General features: G+C 53.1%; 1 protein-coding gene across 2 annotated transcripts in view; it reads left to right on the plus strand.

Annotated features, from left to right (window-relative positions):
• Positions 1–17,776, plus strand: part of RHOBTB2 (Rho related BTB domain containing 2) — a 28,398-nt gene extending 10,622 nt beyond the window's left edge. For both annotated transcript variants that reach the window (XM_077766626.1, XM_077766627.1), the window contains 9 exons: positions 3,817–4,018; positions 4,692–4,795; positions 5,305–5,490; positions 6,088–7,109; positions 7,413–7,531; positions 9,195–9,345; positions 12,784–12,872; positions 13,686–13,791; positions 15,070–17,776. In XM_077766626.1, the coding sequence (XP_077622752.1) occupies positions 3,817–4,018; positions 4,692–4,795; positions 5,305–5,490; positions 6,088–7,109; positions 7,413–7,531; positions 9,195–9,345; positions 12,784–12,872; positions 13,686–13,791; positions 15,070–15,287 (2,197 nt within the window). In that variant the 3' untranslated portion in view covers positions 15,288–17,776. The remainder of the gene's footprint in view (positions 1–3,816; positions 4,019–4,691; positions 4,796–5,304; positions 5,491–6,087; positions 7,110–7,412; positions 7,532–9,194; positions 9,346–12,783; positions 12,873–13,685; positions 13,792–15,069) is intronic.
• The last annotated feature ends 422 nt before the right edge of the window (positions 17,777–18,198 follow it).

An 18,198-nucleotide genomic window follows, 5' to 3' on the forward strand; every position in this document is an offset into this window, starting at 1 on the left:
TTTTTCTAGGGAAAGGAAGATGACTTGATTGCTTTGGCGTGTCGTCGCCTTCCCCTCTCCCCATTTTAAAATAAATTATTTTTATTTCGTGTGTGTGTGCAGAGCAGCGTTGTCAGGAATAAAGGTCCAGAGTGGTGGAAATGTTTCTGTTAAAAGCCAATGGAATTTAGCTGGTTCGCTAGCCGTTCTGGAGACGTTTCTTTCAACCCAACTCCATTGCAGTCTGTGCATCAGAGTTCTGGCAAACTATGGGAGAGATGCTTAGCGTTGTTTGTTGATGTCTGAGAAGGCTTTTTTATGTGTTTAGGGTTTCGTTCTTTGTTAATATGATCATTCAGGATCCCTTTGAGCTTTGCTGTCCATTGGATCTGCAGGAAGGATTCATCTCCCCACCTTCCCCAATATTACAATGTCAGCAACCTACTGGCAGCCTCCCCACCCTCTCTGGTCTTCTTTTCCCGATTGTCCCTTCCTATCCATCCTCCTCGATTTTTACCTTCATTTTTGGGATATTCCTCCCTTTTGCATTTTGTAAGATGCAGGATGTGGGATATTGGTTGCTAGGAGACAAGTCAGGCTCCCTGGGAGATTCTGTCGTTTCCTTGACAACCAGACTAGGGCAGCCACAGATGAACAAGCCTCCTATCAGCTGTGGGAGGGAAAGGGGGGGCTTTTCTGGGCTCTGCAAAGAGTGTGTGTAGGGGTGTGGGGGTGGGACCGGGAGCCACTGAGGGTTGTAGCTAAGCTGAGCACACCTTGCCTTTTGGCCTGGCCTGAGTAGAAAGAGCTGGGAGAACAGTGGACGGGAGGCTGTTTGTGGAGAGGGGGACAGGGATCATGGGACAGGGTGCAGAGGGAGCATCTATGTACTCTGGGATCACTGAAGGAGAGGAATGAATTGGGGGTTGTGATACCCAGGGCAGAATGGCAAGGAAGCCATAGTTTATGGAGGTTAGTCTAGAGGCTCAGAAGGAATGAGGATGCGGAAAAGTCTAGAGTCATTGGAGTAGAGTGCCAGGGAAGGGGAAATTGAGAAGCTCATTGAGTGGGTTGTATCATCATACATCAGCAATGATACGGTAAAGTAGCAATATTCTAGAGCAGAAATTACATTATTGGTGGCTTTGGCACGCTCTGTCTAGTACAGGATCCTCCTTGAAGATGGGTCTGATTCAACTAAGAGTTTTGCCTGCTGGGTTAATTGGGCCAGTCTATCTTAAAGAGAGATAGAATTACATATATAGATATGTAATCTAGCATTATATAATACCAGATTACATAAGAAGGCAAATACCTTCTTTCTGCCTAGACTCTCTTGGCACGAAATCACCAAGATTTGGGAAACTTTCTTCCAAGGTCCTCATACCCATTTTCCAGAAGGGCAGACTGATGCCTAGAGAAGTGAAGTGATTTGCACTTCCCTAGGTATGAGGTTTCCTAGAAATGAAGTATGGCAGTCAGGACAGGGGTGGAGTGGGTGAGAATGGTAAATATAAGAAGGAAGTCCAGGACAGGCAGGGGAAGGCTGCAGGAGCAGCTGAAGAATGGATGAAGAGAGGCTGTTCAGCCTGAGTAGCCCCCAGCAGGTCTGCTGTCTAAACTCGCGGGAGTGTTGTTCCTCTCCTACTTGTTGGTTGGCTGTCCCCTACTTAACCCTAGAGGTGCGTGAGGTGTGCGGGGTATTTTAGTCATAAATGCTCTGATTCTGAACCTGCATTGCTCTGCTGGCATTCTGGCATCCTCTTTGCCTTCCAGATGCTCCTGGATTGAAGAACTGGTGCCCCTCCTCCGTGCTTCCTCATCCCCCCCTTCTGCTTGCTTACACACCCACGTGCCATTAGAACCTACATTTGAGAAAGAAGTTCTGTTGGCTAGTGGGTTTTAGTCTCTCCTCCCGCTAATCACGTTTGTATTTGGGATTCTGTCTGTTTTGTCCTTCAATTTTTAGAACAGAAACTACAGGCCAGGTGATTCCTTCCCAGTTGTCTGACTTGAGACCAGGAGCCATCAACGTGGGGTTCCGGGTCCTCAGCTCAGGAGAGAGCAGGGAGGAGGCAAGATGGTGGTTAGAATAATGGCTGCCCGCCGAGGAGGGCGAAGCCGGTAGAGGAGGCAGGAGGAATCCTGCAGACGATTGCACCGGAGACAAGGGAGGGACTGCGTGGAGACCCCTTGTTGCTTAGAGTCCAGTTGCTGTAAAATTCCAAGAAGGAGGGGGTGCTTGTCTCATTGAAAAGTCCTTGCTGCACTTTTTGCTTAGGTTGCTGAGATGTATCTACTCGCGCAAATCCCAGTTGCCATCGTTACTTGGATATTTCAGTTCTGCATTCCTGCATGCTGGCATCCAGTTACAGCCCGGCAGGAGTAGAGCTGCTGTGTTGCTGCTGGTGGCCTTGCTCTCTTGCCGGATAGCTCAGCAGTGAGGGCACTGGACTGCCTCCAGGACTCTTATGAGCTCAGCCTTCCTTGGCCTAGGACGGAGTCCTCTGGGGTGCTCCAGTCCCCAACTGACTTCGTGCACACAGGGACGGGGAGGAGCAGGCCAGTGACCTAGGCGAAACCGGGTTTCTTAATAATAACGCCTGCCTTGCCCCGACCCCACGGCCCTCCCCTCTCCCCTTTCAGGAGAGCAGACGCCACTGGGAGACTGCCACCCAAAGTCCCTCACAGCCCTCAAGCTGAGGGGCCCTTGCTAGGGACAGCTTTTAAACACTGACATGACACTTCCACTACAGAAGGGCATTCTGTTTGTTCCTTTGAACCATCCCTCTCTGTGGGTGGATAAGCCCTCCCTCTGTGCCCAACACCGAAGGAAACTGAGGCAAGCATTTGCCTGGAAATTCAGGCCCAAGTTTCTGGCCCTCTGCTTCCCCCAGCAGCCCCATCACCCATGCAGCCAACTGAGTGAGCGCCCTTCTGGGAGAGCCAGCTATCTGGGGGCTTCCAGCCTGAGAACCCTTCTCCCTAGGAATGGGGAGTGTGGATGGCGACGAATCTCCCTCTCCTTGAGGCTGCCTGCCAGTGCTTATGGGCTCACCTGAGTAGGGGTGGCCAGGCCCCTGGCCATGGAGTGTACAGTCACAGGCCCGTGTTTATCCCCTTTGCCATCTCAGAACTGGGCCTGTAGCCGTGTGAGCCAGGCAAGGACAGGCCCAGAGGAGGGGAGGGGAGGCCCATGGGCTGCTCTGGTGCATCTAGAATCTCTCCAGCCCAGAGGGACTGGGAAGAAAACCTCTGGCATCTCCCTGAAAGGGGCTGGGGACTAGCATTAGAGGGACTCATAGACAAGGCAGGGTTTGAAAACCTCCCATCAGGGAGGGAGAGAGGCAAAGGTGGAGGCTAGGAGAGCTGCCACCCAGCTCTGACAAGTCCATTAAATTTTAAAGTGGCCCTACCCTCAGGCATGCTGGGAAGGGGTGGGGACCTGGCTCAGACTCTTCTCTCAGCTGTTTGTTGTTCCCCTGCCCAGGGGAGGAGAGCAGATGATGAGTGCGCTTCCCAGGCGGACTCTCCTCTTCCTGGGAGAGTGGGGACAGGCCTGAGACAGGTTCTGCCTAGGCTTCTCTCACAGGCCTCCCCCGGCCAGGAGCCCAGCGGGAGGATGGGGGCAACAGGAGGCAGACAAGTGGTTTGCGTGGCAGAACTGCTCCTCTCAGCCTGAATGGGCCCCCAGCTTTTTAGGCCCCACGGGACTATTGCCCATCTCTGGGCAAATGCTGGCAGAGGGGCTGGTCCCGGCTGAGGAGAGCCGCTGGCCCTGGCCCTCAGGGAGCTGGTGTGCGGAGCCGCCTTGACCACTGCGCTCCTCCTCCTCAGGTCCCAATTAATGGATTCTGACATGGATTATGAAAGGCCAAACGTAGAGACCATCAAGTGCGTTGTGGTGGGAGACAACGCGGTGGGCAAGACCAGGCTCATCTGTGCCCGGGCCTGCAATGCCACGCTCACCCAGTACCAGCTGCTCGCCACCCATGTGCCCACGGTTTGGGCCATCGACCAGTATCGGGTGTGCCAGGAGGTAAGGCTGCAGGGTTGGGGATCCCACCCTGCGCATCTGGGCTTCTTCCCAGACCATAACTCGGTGTCTCCAAACTCAGCCGGGCCTGTGCTGAGCTCACGGAGGCCCCCAGGGATGGGGTGGAGGCAGTGGAAGAGGAAGGAGCCCCTGGAGAAAGGTCTGAGATGAGCCCACCCCGGAGAGAGATCCTTAACTATCTGGGATTTGCGTGGCCCAGCTGGTGCCTGAGACCCACGCTTTGCCTGGGGTACAGCATCTTTTGCAATTGCAGCCCCCAGTAATGGGGAGCACTGAGGGAAGGGAGGCATTGGAGCGCTGAGGGCAGAGAGGAAGAGAGAAGCCTTCAGCCAATACCAAAATCAGAGGCTTGCAATTTGCAGGTAAAGCTGGGAACAGGGCTCCCCGAGCTCCCTTCCACACCACAACAGCGCGCCCTTTACAGTCTCTTCCCGTTTGGCCAGCTTAGAGGCCGCTCTTGCCATTGAGTCTGCAGAGATGGCCCCTGGATAAAGTGCCGGGCAGGACACACAAAGAGAGGTGCTAGGTCTGTCCCTCCATCCCCATGCCATCTGGGACCCTCAGGGAAGAGCTGGCACCAGCCCGAGTTGACTTGTGGGGTCCCCTAGAACTACCGCCCTCGATCCCCACTCCTCTACCCTGGCCCACCCCACAGGTGCTGGAACGCTCCAGAGACGTGGTAGATGATGTCAGCGTCTCCCTCCGCCTCTGGGACACCTTTGGAGACCACCACAAAGACCGCCGCTTTGCTTATGGGAGGTGGGTCAGGCCCCTGGTTGCCTGCAGGGAGCCAAGTGGGTAGGGTTTCTCTGCTTTCCCGGAGGAAGGAGCCACGCTGGGAAATGTGAGCTGGGAGGAGGGAGCAGAGAAAACAGAATAGCAGACCCTCACATGGGAGGCAGCCTGGGGCGGTGGAAGGAGCTGGGCTTGAGTCGGAGGCCAGGTAGGACCCTGAGCCCTGCTGCCTATCAGCTCTGTGAATATGAGCAATTAGGGGAACTGTTTTAAAATGATTTTCTCAGCCGTGGTTTGTGAAATGGTACTTTCTAAACTGTAAGATAGCTGTGAGGTCAAAACGAGGGGTTCTGGAAGCTCTAAAAGGCTAAACTAGAGGCGCTGTTACTATACATTCTGTGAGCAGATACAGAGGACAGGTGTGGCGCTGTGGCATGGGGGTGGGCTGCGTGTGTGCGTGTTCTCCCTTGTTGCAGAAGCAGGTAACCCCACCTCTAGCTTTCTCTGCCATAACCTCACTCTCCCACCCCCAGATCTGATGTGGTGGTTCTGTGCTTCTCCATTGCCAACCCCAATTCCCTCCACCATGTCAAGACCATGTGGTACCCAGAAATCAAGCACTTCTGCCCCCGAGCACCTGTCATCTTGGTGGGCTGCCAGCTGGACCTGCGCTATGCTGACCTGGAGGCCGTCAACAGGGCCAGGCGACCCTTGGCTAGGTAAGGGGTGTTGGTGCCCAGGGAGGGGGAGGAAGACAGGGGGAAGGGGTGAATCTCCATGGCTCCCTGTTCAGCACTTGGGTAATCCACTCAGCCTCCCACCTTACCCTCCATTTAAAGCAAGCCATAGAGAGAGCCAGAAAGAGTTCCCATTCATTCATTCATTCATTCATTCATCTATTACACCTTGTGTGGGCAATACTGGGCTAGGCACTACAGGAGAGAAGGAGAAAAAGGAAGTCTTTGCATGAAAGGGGCTTATAATCATGCTGGGAGTTGAACTTGATGTATGAACCTGTTAAAAACCAGTGTGGAGCATTGCATGCTCATTGCTGGAGGTCTTAGGGCTGGGGGCGGGGCAGAAATATGGAAGCCTTCCTGCAAGAAGAGGGGATTGGAATGGGCCTTGAAGGACTGGCAAGATTTGACTAGACAGAGGAGGAAGGGCAGGAGTAGGGCAGAGACCGTCCTGAGCAGAGACCCTTCAGTCCCCTGGAGAACAGGCAGGGAGATAGCTCTGGAGAGCTATCTCTCCCTTCCCCTCCCCTCCCTTCATCCCCCACCACCATATTGAGTTTTCCTTCTTGAACCTACCAGGCCCATCAAGCCCAATGAGATCCTTCCCCCGGAGAAGGGTCGGGAGGTAGCTAAGGAGCTGGGCATCCCCTACTACGAGACCAGCGTGGTGGCCCAGTTCGGCATTAAGGACGTCTTTGACAACGCCATCCGCGCCGCGCTCATTTCCCGCCGGCACCTGCAGTTCTGGAAATCCCACCTCCGCAATGTGCAGCGGCCTCTGCTGCAGGCGCCCTTCTTGCCTCCCAAGCCACCTCCCCCCATCATCGTGGTGCCAGATCCCCCCTCCAGCAGCGAGGAGTGCCCCGCCCACCTCCTGGAGGACCCGCTGTGCGCGGACGTCATACTGGTGCTGCAGGAGCGGGTGCGCATCTTTGCCCACAAGATCTACCTCTCCACCTCCTCCTCCAAGTTCTATGACCTGTTCCTCATGGACCTGAGTGAGGGGGAGCTGGGGGGCCCCTCGGGGCCAGGGGTCCCCCGCCCAGAGGACCACCGGGCTCACCCTGATCACCACCACCACCATCACCACCACCACCACCATGGCCGGGACTTCCTGCTTCGGGCGGCCAGCTTTGACGTGTGTGAGAGCGTGGAGGAGGGTGGGGGCTCCGGTCCTACTGGGCTCCGGGCCTCAACCAGCGATGGGATCTTACGGGGCAATGGAACAGGGTATCTGCCCGGGCGGGGTCGAGTACTGTCTTCCTGGAGCCGAGCTTTTGTGAGCATCCAGGAAGAGATGGCAGAAGATCCTCTGACCTACAAATCCCGGCTGATGGTGGTGGTAAAAATGGACAACTCCATCCAGCCGGGGCCCTTCCGGGCTGTTCTCAAGTACCTGTACACCGGGGAGCTGGATGAGAATGAGCGGGACCTCATGCACATCGCCCACATTGCTGAACTGCTTGAGGTCTTTGATCTACGCATGATGGTGGCCAACATTCTTAACAATGAGGCCTTCATGAACCAAGAGATCACTAAGGCCTTCCATGTCCGTCGGACCAACCGGGTTAAGGAGTGCTTGGCAAAGGGCACCTTCTCAGGTATGGATTGTGCTTAGGAACCCACTGCCCGAAGGCAGGGGAGTTCCCTCCAGGTAGCCTTCTGAAGAGTCCAGGTTGGTCTGATTAGCATCCTGAGTTATCTCAGCTGCTGATATCCTGGAGCTATGGTGGCTCTGCACCTGAAGCCTAGTATCCCAAGCCTGAAAGCTTGGGCATGTAGCACTCTACAGCTGTGGCTTCGGAAGGAAGTGGGTTGTCTGGGCACAGTGTCAGTCTTTGGGGTTGGTTGTCCCACATTCTTCTGCCACATCCTCACGTGATGCCTCTTCTCCTCCTGGACAGATGTGACTTTCATCCTGGATGATGGCACCATCAGCGCCCATAAGCCCCTGTTGATTTCCAGCTGTGACTGGATGGCTGCCATGTTTGGGGGGCCATTTGTGGAGAGTTCTACCAGGGAGGTAAGGCTAGGATGGGAATGGGTGGGAGGGAGAGCGAGACCTACACGCTTCGCACCTGAGGCATCTGCTATTTATTAGAACTTTCTTCAGCACTGACTGTTCTTGCTAACCATTGAGTGACCGACTTCAGAGAAGTTTATGAGATGGTTCCCATAGGCTAGGATTTTACGATATATTGGGGAATTATAGTAACATCGTCACTGTATGGTTTAGAAAGTACTTTTAATACATTATCTCCTTATATCACCTCACACACACACCTTACACATGGCATAGTGTTCCCACTTTATGGGAAAAGTGAGGCACTGGAGAAGTTAAGTGTCTGGTATAAAGTTATGTAAGTAGAAAGGAGAGATTCAGACTTCAAGACTTCCAATTCCTTGGCTTTATACATTGTATCTTGCTTTCCCCCTAACACACATGAACCAACTGGAAAAAATTCTGTGTGTCCTAAAATGAATTCATCACTTTTTTTTTAAAGTTTATTTTTTGTATTTGAGAGAGAGCATGCATGTGAGAGAGTAAAGGGAGGGGCAGAGAGAGAGAGGAGGACAGAGAAACTGAAGCGGGCTCTGCCCCGACAGCAGGGAGGCTCCAACTCCAACTCCAAGATCATGACCTGAGCCAAAGTTGGACTTAACCAACTGAGCCACCCAGGTGCCCCGTCTCTATTTTCTTTAAGCTCCTGTACCATTAATTGTCCATCACTCAAGCCTCACATTTAAAAAGGTACAACTTTGTGCAGCTGCATGAGGTTCAGAGTGTCCACACACAGTTTTCTTGACTGGTCTAGGATTTCTTTCAAGTCTGGGGACTGGGTCTTTTATTTCTGCCATGTCATCCCCACCTCTCCACCACCCCCTCATGCACACTGGTCTCTCAGTAAGAGCTCACCAAACACGTGAGTGAAAGACTGGACTGAGAATAACACAGCATAGCTTCCTGTAACACAGAATAGAAATTTCTTAATGTTTCTGGGAAGGAAGCCCTTCCGGAAGGCTAAGTGGAGGGATTGAGATGCGAGTTCGTCTCTGATCCTTGAAGTGTGAGTGGGACTGGCTTCTGTGAGTGAGATCAGGCGCTCCCCAGAGCCCCAGGAGCGGCCAGCCCTACGCACTTCTGGGTATCACAGAAGCAGCTTCAAAGCTCCAGATGATTTGCACGCAGCCTGGGGAGACTTTCTCTGATGAGAAAGCAGTTTTTGTTGCAGCACTACTCTGAAGAGATCCCCGGGGCCCAAAGCAGCCGCGTCAGGCAGCCCAAGAGAAGCCAGCCCATGTTGGCTTTGCTCCTTCGTATCCTCCCACACTGCCCTCTGCAAGTCCAGGAAGGGCTGGGGTGTGGGTTCAGGTAAAAGGAAGGATTCCTTTAAACATCTTCCAAGCCAACGTGGCTTTGGAAACATGCCAGTGAGAATCTAGGTCCTTTAAAAGGCTGTCAGAGCCCTGCTCGCTGGTGCTGCCGGCACATGGGCTCCATGCAGGGTTTTTCTCTGGGGTGTAGGCCTTTGAGGGCTTCCTGAGCCAATACAGGGACAGCGGCGGGATGGCCGCCTGTCCGGGGGAGCCAGCCGTATGGGCCAGGGCCTTTTGAGCTTCTCAGACCTGAGGTCCTCCTTCCCGAAGGCTGGACCTGAGGCTTCCTGTCTTCCTCCCCGCTGCAGGTGGTGTTTCCTTACACGAGCAAGAGCTGCATGAGGGCAGTGCTGGAATACCTCTACACGGGCATGTTCACCTCCAGTCCCGACCTGGACGACATGAAGCTCATCATCCTGGCCAACCGCCTCTGCCTGCCACACTTGGTTGCCCTCACAGGTACGTGGGGACCTCTCTGGGGGAGAAGCCAGGAAAACTCCCAGAAGTCATTATTTCTTCTCCCAGGGGACAGGCTGCTAGCACCAAGGGAATGTGTTTGCACCCAGAGAAATGTGTCGATGCGTATTGGGATTTGGAGAGGACACAGATGTAAAGAAGTGAGAGAGACATGCTGATGGTGTCATGCTGTAGGCTCTCCGCAAAGCGTTTTGGGTCCAACCGGCGTGGTCTCCAGCAGATGACAGTGCCCGGTGTTCTATCAGCTGGGCTTCACTCTGGCAAGGTCAAATCAAGAAGAATAGAATGCAGTTCCTCATTCCCTACCCCCTCTTTGGTCCCTCTGCCTTCTTTTCTCTTCTCTTCCTTCTTGTCTTCCTCCTCCTTCTCCTCCACCTTCGCCTTCTCTTTCTTCTTCCAGAAACAGACAGTAAACATTGACCTGCTTAGTTCCTTGAAAAGACCATGAGAGCCGGAGCTCAGCTTTTAGAATAGGCCAAGTGCAGAGGTCCTCGGGGTGGAGTAGGGCCTGAGGCAACAGGGACACTGAGCAGCAGGCCACTGGAGGCCAAAGGGCTAGAGGACACGAATGATGTGTCCAGATGAAGGGGGTCTGGGGCCAGCGATCAGGCAGGCAGAAGGCTCCCGTTGAAGTTGGAATTGGCATTTGCACTGTGTTGGTGTTGGTGCCTGTGCTGGTGTTAATATTGGGGTTCACGTTCTTGGGCAGGTCAGAGGCAGAGAGCAGGACCTTAGATACTGAGCTGAGATTCAGAGAAAGACCTAGCATCAGAGCTTCTGGGGCATTGGACAGATGATCAAGACTGGGACTCACATATGAGGAAAACAGCAAAACCGTAGTGAGAAATGAGTTATAAGAGGGGGCTTGATCATATGAACAAGGAAGAAATCACTGATCAGAATTAGAATGTTAGTAGCTGAGTCTACAGAAAGAGTCCAGGGACCCTCGTTGGAGACACAGAAGGCTTTAGGGTCAGGAGAAAGAAAGGCTACTAAAGACCAGAGATGAAGCACTATGTCCACCATAGCTGCCTGTGGAAAGGGGTACGGTCTTCACGATCACAGACAACTTCTAAACTCTTGGACCGAGTAATTCAACTTTTTGGAAAAATGACCCAAAGGCAAAATATGCACAAAGATGTTTCTGTAAGTTTGCCTTATCATGGCGCACAATCAGAAACAAATCAGCCATCAAAAATGTTAAACTGCACCGTTGCAGGGAAAGGCTTATAGAAAATACCGTTGAATGACTTTTCCTGTGAAACGGTCCATAAATACTACAAAACATACAAACGTGTGTTGTGTAGGGACCTTGTCAAGGATTAGCAGACAATGCCGAGGGTGGTACAATCGCCGATGCTTTATGTTTTATGACATCTGCTTTCTACGAAGTTATTAATTCAAGGTTAAAACTTTTTTATTGTTCAGTGTAACACAAATGCATGAAATAAATGTTTAGCTTCATGAATTATTATAGAGTCAAATGACCCATATCAGGAACTAGCCTCTTTTTTTAAAATTAAAAAAAAATTTTTTTTAATGTTATTTACTTATTTCTGAGAGAGAGAGAGAAATAGCGTGAGCAGGGGAGGGTCAGAGAGAGAGAGAGACACAGAATCTGAAGCAGGCTCCAGGCTCTAAGCTAGCTGTCAGCACAGAGCCCGACACGGGCCTTGAACCCACGAACCGTGAGATCATGACCCAAGCTGAAGTTGGACGCTCAACCGACTGAGCCACCCAGGCGCCCCAGGAACTAGCCTCTTACCAGACAACAGCAGGAGCTCCCTGCCTGTCCACCTGCCCAGGTCCTTCCCCTCCTCAGGAGTAAGGCTTTACCTATTAGTCTTTTGTAGGGTATTTTTTATGGCCTCACTACCTTATTCTTCATAGTTTTATCTTCTAAGCGTGCATCCTTAAACACAATAGCATGGTTTATTTTTTATATGCCTTTTAAGTTTCTTCTAATCTAGAGGTTCCTTGTCCTTTATTTTTTTTCCCCTTGCAATTTATCTATTGGAAAAAACCCACCGATGTTCTAGAAAATCTAGGTTTTCACTGATTGAGCATTGGATCTAAAGGCTAGATCAGATTCATATTCAATTTTATTTTGCTAAGACTACTTCATAGGTTGTTTCTGTTTTGTTTATTTGCTTGTTTAAGATTTTAAGTAATCTCTACGCCCAATGTGGGGCCCAAATTCACAATCCCAAGATCGAGTCGCAGACTCCACTGACTGAGCCAGCCAGGCACCCCATTTCTGTTTTTCATCAAGAATCTTTCTCTCTTTTTGCCATGTTAGCAGCCACTGAGTATCAGTAGGCCCGCTGATTTATTCGGTGCTGTGAAATGGTAATATTCCAATTCAGTCACTCCTTTGTCCATTGGAATCCTTCTAAAAGGAGAGAAGCTTCTTCTTCTCTTGGTTTACCCAGTCGTATGGTTCATATAGGAGGGGCAGATGAATGCTTGATTGCTTCCTCTTATTGACCAGTTTCAAGATAAATTTGGTTCCCATCACCTTTTGAGGGTGCCCGGTTAGTTTTTAAGGATTACTCCCAATTTTTAGATTTGAATGTACTCGATCAGTTTTCAATAATTGCAGCTACTTTATTAAAGCTGAAATACTGCACTGCGCCTTTCGCCAGCAGGAATATCTTCAAGTTGGCGCCAGAGTGAGCTTTCTGGTTATGTGGAATGACAAGATGGCCGGGGTTCATTTGGTACATTTCCTGCCCCAGACCTGGAATCAGCCATTTCTCTAAGAAGTCTGTTTCTTATAGTTGGAAATGGTATTTCAAGGCTATAATCTGTGCACTAGGGATGCCCATGACTACCGTAGCATTCCTAGCAGTTGTTTCTAGGTCTTTTCCATGGACTGAGCTGGGAAGTGTATTTTAAAGATACCTCATGAGTTTATACTGATACAGTTAAACTTCAGGAGTAAGAGTGTTTACTTTCCCAATGTAAATGGTTTAACCTAAAATGTAAGGTTAGTATACAATTTGTTATGAAATCTAAATTAATACAAACACCTAGGTTTACTCCACAGTTCTAATTCATAGTTCTTGGCAAACCTGAGACTTACTACCCTCTCCTATCAGTATTGATGGCTGGTTCCACTGGGGGCTTTCACCCTACATATATCAGACTACTGGGCCCGACATACATAGTTTGAACAATTCTCTTACATGATTCTAACATCCACCTTCACTCCCCATCCCCACTCCACTGGGAAAGTCTTGCTCTCATCCCAGTTTCCTCACTGGTGGGAGCAGACTTAAACTGGCTATGGCCTTTCTTGGCCTGTTGGGACTTCTACCTGGCCTCATCTCTCTTTATCCTGCAGCGGGGCCCCTGCTAGGAGGTATAAATGAGTACATATCCATTCATGTGGCTAATTCCTGGCTGTGTGTGTCACAGAGCAGTACACAGTGACCGGGCTGATGGAAGCAACTCAGATGATGGTGGACATTGATGGGGACGTCCTTGTGTTCCTAGAACTGGCTCAGGTATGAGGACCGGGGAAGAGATCTCTCCAACATCCTTGACTCTGGGCTCTGTATGCTCACTGGCAGTGATTGGGGAAGACTGGGAGGTGGTGGGCAGGAAGGGAGCCCATTGTTAGACTTGGTTCCCTGATTCGGCAGGGCCCGTCCTCATCCTTCTTGCCAGAAGATATACTCGGACCTGCTGAGAGGAGAGGCTGGCTGTGGCGAGATGGGACTGAGGCATCATGCAAAACCATAGGGCAGGGGAAGGAAGCCCCGTTTTGCTTGTAGACATGATTGCCCCAGGTCATCGAGGCCTCTTTATCTAAAATTCACTGCCCACCTCCTCATTCCCCAGCAAACAAGCACAATCTCCCACACCGGCCCTCGGGGTGCGGGAATGCTACTACCAGAAGTTAGTTGGTGAAGTTGGAGTTGCAGCTCAGAGGCATGCAGACGCAGCTGGGCAAGTCAGCTCTCAGCCTGGTTGTCTACACCTTACTGCAGGCTGCTTTGGTCCCTGGCGGGAGGAGGACATCTCTGGGGTGGGATCTAAGGAGGACCGAGACAGTAGGAAGGCACCACACACAGCTGTGGATGTCCTGGATGCTGGGGGCAGGACAGAAGCGAGGTGATGATGGTGGGGGCGGTGCCAAGGAGCAAAGTAAATGTTATCTCACATTTTTGTGTGGGTTTGCCTCTCGAGATGGGCTCTTTACAACTGTAGGGCTGTTGCCTGTCGGCACCAAAGCTTTGGCTCTGAAGACAGCTCTAGGTGTCTGTGCAGACCCTGCCCTGGGGTTCCAGCACAGAGGCTCTTCTGTTTGTCCCCAGTTCCACTGCGCGTACCAGCTGGCTGACTGGTGTCTCCACCACATCTGCACCAACTACAACAACGTGTGCCGCAAGTTCCCACGAGACATGAAGGCCATGTCCCCAGGTGAGCGTCTCCGCCGGGACCTGTGCTCCAGCCCCCTACTGGAGGGGTTTCAACCTGGGTCCAGATCTCTGACTTGACCCTGGGGCATCTGGTGGCTGCCGAAGATCCCTGGGCTGAACTTGACCTTGTGGGTGGGGAGCAGCCTGCAAAGGTGTATCCAGCCAAGCAGAGGGGATCCTAGGCAAAGTGCAGAGCAGTTGGGGACCTCAGGCAACTCACTTAACTTCTCTGGGCTTCTAGTTCTCACAAGTACAAAGAGGGGGTTGGACTTTTGGTGGGTTTGTGTGTGTGTGTGTGTTTTGTTATTTTGGTATTTCAGACTCGATATTTTTTTTTTCGGTGTTGGTATTTTTCAGACAAGACTCCACAATAAGAAACACATTTTACGTTGTGAGCCAGTGCACACATAAAAAACTGCAAATTGTTTCTAATGCTGCTCATGACCCACCATGTTGATTTCATAACCTAGAAAGGGGCAAAGGGGCACAGCATGGACAGCACAGGTCCAGATATCCTCTGAGGTCCCTGGGGTCCACCTCTGCTTAATGAAAGTCTCAAGTCCCGGGGCCCATAAAGAACTGCCCGAGCCCCAGGGAGAGGTGCTTTGGCCTCCCCAGGTTCCTGCCACTCATCTCTTCAGGTCTTCACTGGTCACCCTCACCCTCCAGTCTGTGGTGCCCCCCTCCCAGCTGCCAGGCTGTCCCGTACACCTTCCACCCCTGGTCTCTCCTTTGCATCCTTGTGGCATTTTCTGTCTAAAGCACAGCTCCAGCCACATCGCTGCCCTGGTCTAAACCTCGCGTCCCCCCTCATACCTTCCAGAATCAGTCCCAACCCCTCAGCCTAGCCTTCCCTCTAGGCTGACCCTCTTTGTCCTGCAGCCCCCCCTCCCTACGCCTCCCTCAGAACCCAGCCCCACCGGCCGTTGGCGCTGTCACTCCGGCCGTGCCCAGCGCCCCCCCGCCCTCCTCCCTCCTTGGGCTCCGTCCCAGCCTCATTCATTCCCAGGCCACGTGAAGCCCATCTGGGTGTGCCCTCTGTCTTTAAAGCCCAGCACAGGGGAAGGACTTTTCCAGCACCATGGGCCCCACCACTGGCAGTGACTGTCTTCAGGAAGCTGCACCAGCGGCTCTGACGGCCGATACCCAGATGGAGGTCACTGCTGGTCCCCATGGCGGTATGGGGGCCTCCGGGGCCATCCCTTGGACCCCTCCACGCCCCAGCCCTCCTCTTTCCCTTCTCCTGCCCTCTAACTACTGCCCTACTGTTCCGCTCCAGAAAACCAGGAGTATTTTGAGAAGCACCGGTGGCCGCCCGTCTGGTACCTGAAGGAGGAAGATCACTACCAGCGGGCGCGGAAGGAACGTGAGAAGGAGGACTACCTCCACCTGAAACGGCAGCCCAAGCGGCGGTGGCTGTTCTGGAACAGTCCCTCCTCACCGTCCTCTTCTGCGGCCTCCTCGTCGTCCCCGTCGTCCTCCTCGGCTGTGGTCTGAGACGCCGCCGCCCTCTCCTGACCCCGCTGCTGTCCTCCCGCCTTGTCGTCACCCCCTCTGCTCTTCTGCATCGCCCCCTCCGCCTTCCGGGGACACGGGGACCCGCATAACCAGGACCCTAAGGGCAGAGCTGTTCTCATCAGCTAACGTAGCTCAGCAAGCAAGGAGGGGGGCCCTGTGGACCGGGACGGGGACCCCTGCAGGAGCCGGACGACTGCCGGGGGGCGGGGGGCCGGGAAGCGAGGGAGGGCTCTGGCATCAGACTCTGGGCGGGAGAACGCTGGCTCCCTGGCGCCCGGGGGAAACTCTCCCAGGCATGAGGCTGTGTGTCTTGGCTGTGGAGGCAGCCCCCTCCCAGGAGGCGGCGGCGTGCAGGGAGGGCCCCGGCTCTTACGGCCACCTTATTCCATCCATGGACCTGAGGGCTGCAGATGTTTTGTGGGCATTTCCCCACGGCGCCTCCTCAGATCCTCACTGGAGAAGTCAGGGTAGAAATTAAGCCTTCAGACCCAGCTCGAGGCTTTCACATCCCAGGGTGCAGCCGCCGAGGCCACAGGCGGGAAGGCTTGTACTCTGCAGCCATTCCCGCATCCCCCGGCAAGGTGGTAGGCGTCCGGGCCGCATAAAGGCTGGCCGAGACTGTCCAGAGCTTCAGGCTTCGGAGCGGTGCCTCTTGGTGCAGTGAGAAATTTCTCCCTCCTCCGTCCTTCACCACTCAGATCCTGAGATGGAACCAAAGGAAACAGCTGGGACAGGGGGCGAGGAGAACGTGGGTGGTGGGGTCTGGGCACAGCAACCCTATGCTCTTCTGGACTCCTCCCCCTGCCTCTGTTTAGCATGGCTTCTTAGCACGGTGGGGCCAAATGAGCAAAAACAAAAAACAAACCCCCAAATGACAAAATCACCACCAACAGAAACACGCTAGCCTCTATTCCCTCAAGGAAAGAAAGCTGGAAGAAGACCCTGTATAGCTTACAAACAGGGGCCTCCATGTTTGATGACACAGAAGTTTAGGTTGTAGGCTGATTCAGTGCCTGTCAGGAAAGGACTTGTCACTGGCTGTGATGGAGGATGCCCTGGTACCGCAGGCTGGCTCGGAGGACAGCACAAGTTCCGACTCAACATGCTGGGATTGAGGCTGCAGGGGCAAGGGCGGGGTGGTCTCAGGGCTCAGACATGGCATTGGACCCCTACTTTGCCCATCTTGAGAATTATCCCCCTCGACTTCAGAGGGTGACTTCACAGGATGTGAATGTGTTGGGAGGTCAAAGATCAGGGGAAAGGACACCAACTTGGAGAATGAGAGTCCCTGTAACGAAGGATCATAGGACATGACCTCACTTAGTGCTGGTTTGGGGTAAGAGGGAAGGAGGAGGGGCAAATCAAGGTCAGCCTCAAGTAGAGGGGGACAAGACCGGAGGATTGTGGGGGTTAAGACAGCAGCTTGCAGCCCCATGGGGAAAAGCTGGGCCACAACAGACCTCTCCCTATTTTGTGATCCTGACCCATATTTCACCCCCCACACCACATTTAGACTTAAAAGTCTGAGTCCCATTGATGATGGTTGGAACCCTGGGGTGGGTTCCACCAGCAAGACCCTGGCTTTAGGTCTGGGATCAAGCAAACACAGAAACAGAGGAAAAGCCTGCCACGGTTTCGTGGTGCCGAGACCTAGGGATTTGATGGTAAGTCCTCATCAAGGGAAGAAGCAGGACGTGGCACGTCTGGAGTGGCTGTGACCTCTGTTGTCCGAGCTGCAGACTTCAAGGCCATGGCTGCCTCCCCTTCTCTAAGCTGGCAGGCTGGCTGGCTTGGTTCTCATCTTTGGCTTCAGCGCGAGGTTGACGAGCCAACAGCCAGGGGCAGGAGGGAGCGTGCAAGGCGGAGGGTACAACTCTGCACCCAGCACCTTTGCTCTTGGAGAAGGGAGCCAGAGGTGGGGCCCGGGGCCTCCCAGGAACTCTTGATGAGAGGGAGGGCAGAGACCTACAGTCCAAGCGTCTGTGAGCTTCCAGGGCTGAGCAGTGTGCCCCGCTGATGATGCAGAAAGGCCAAAGGGAGGGAGTCAGGATGGCCCAGGCCATGCAGGAAGCCCGTGGGAGAGGAGCCACAGGACCACCACCCCAGCAACCAGGGTGGGCTCAACCCTCAGGGACCCACTGCCTCTTCTTAGCTGCTCCGTGCGAGCCCAGCAGGCCCCAGTGCAAGCCAGAGATGGCGCCTGGGGGGGCTGTGGGGGAGCCAGGCCAGGGCTGGTGTCCTCCGGGGTGGGGGGGTGTGGAGGGAGGAGGGGCTGAATTCCAGTTCCTCAGGAGACAGGAAGGACAGGTCATAAGAACACACACCCCTGTACTTGTGTTGCTCAAAGCTGCTTTAGAGGAGACTGGGAGGGAGGGGGAGAAAAAAACAACAACACACACACACCTCTTTTTATATAAGGTTTCATATTTAATTTGGTCATGAATTCATAAATACATGAGTATTTTGTACCTAATGGCCTTCCTTGTATTGTTTGATATGTCCAACAACCCCTTCAAAGGTGGCACCTTCCGCTGGAGAGAAGAACGAAGAACACCAATCACCAATGAAACACGTATTAAGTGCCTATTGAGTGCCAAGTGCCATTGGGACTGGATCAGCTTCGTGCTCTGACGCAGCTTACCTTAAATGAGTAAGCATGACAAACACTGATGAGGCTAATCCTTTGGATGAGCGCTCAAGTCCTCTTGAGAAAGGGACAGGTGACAAAAAACCCCTGGCTCCTTCTGAAGATACGAGCGTCCCGCACAGAAGGGACAGCAGAGGCAGGAAACACTGGAGTCTTCCAGGAGAGGGAACGGGCAGGGTGGGGCCTCCGGAAGGAAGTGGGAGAGGGAGGTAAACTGCAAGGCCATGAGGGTTGTGCCCCCAC

This window comes from Crocuta crocuta, unplaced genomic scaffold (assembly GCF_008692635.1).
Source record: "Crocuta crocuta isolate KB4526 unplaced genomic scaffold, BGI_CrCroc_1.0 scaffold225, whole genome shotgun sequence".
Taxonomy (NCBI): domain Eukaryota; kingdom Metazoa; phylum Chordata; class Mammalia; order Carnivora; family Hyaenidae; genus Crocuta; species Crocuta crocuta.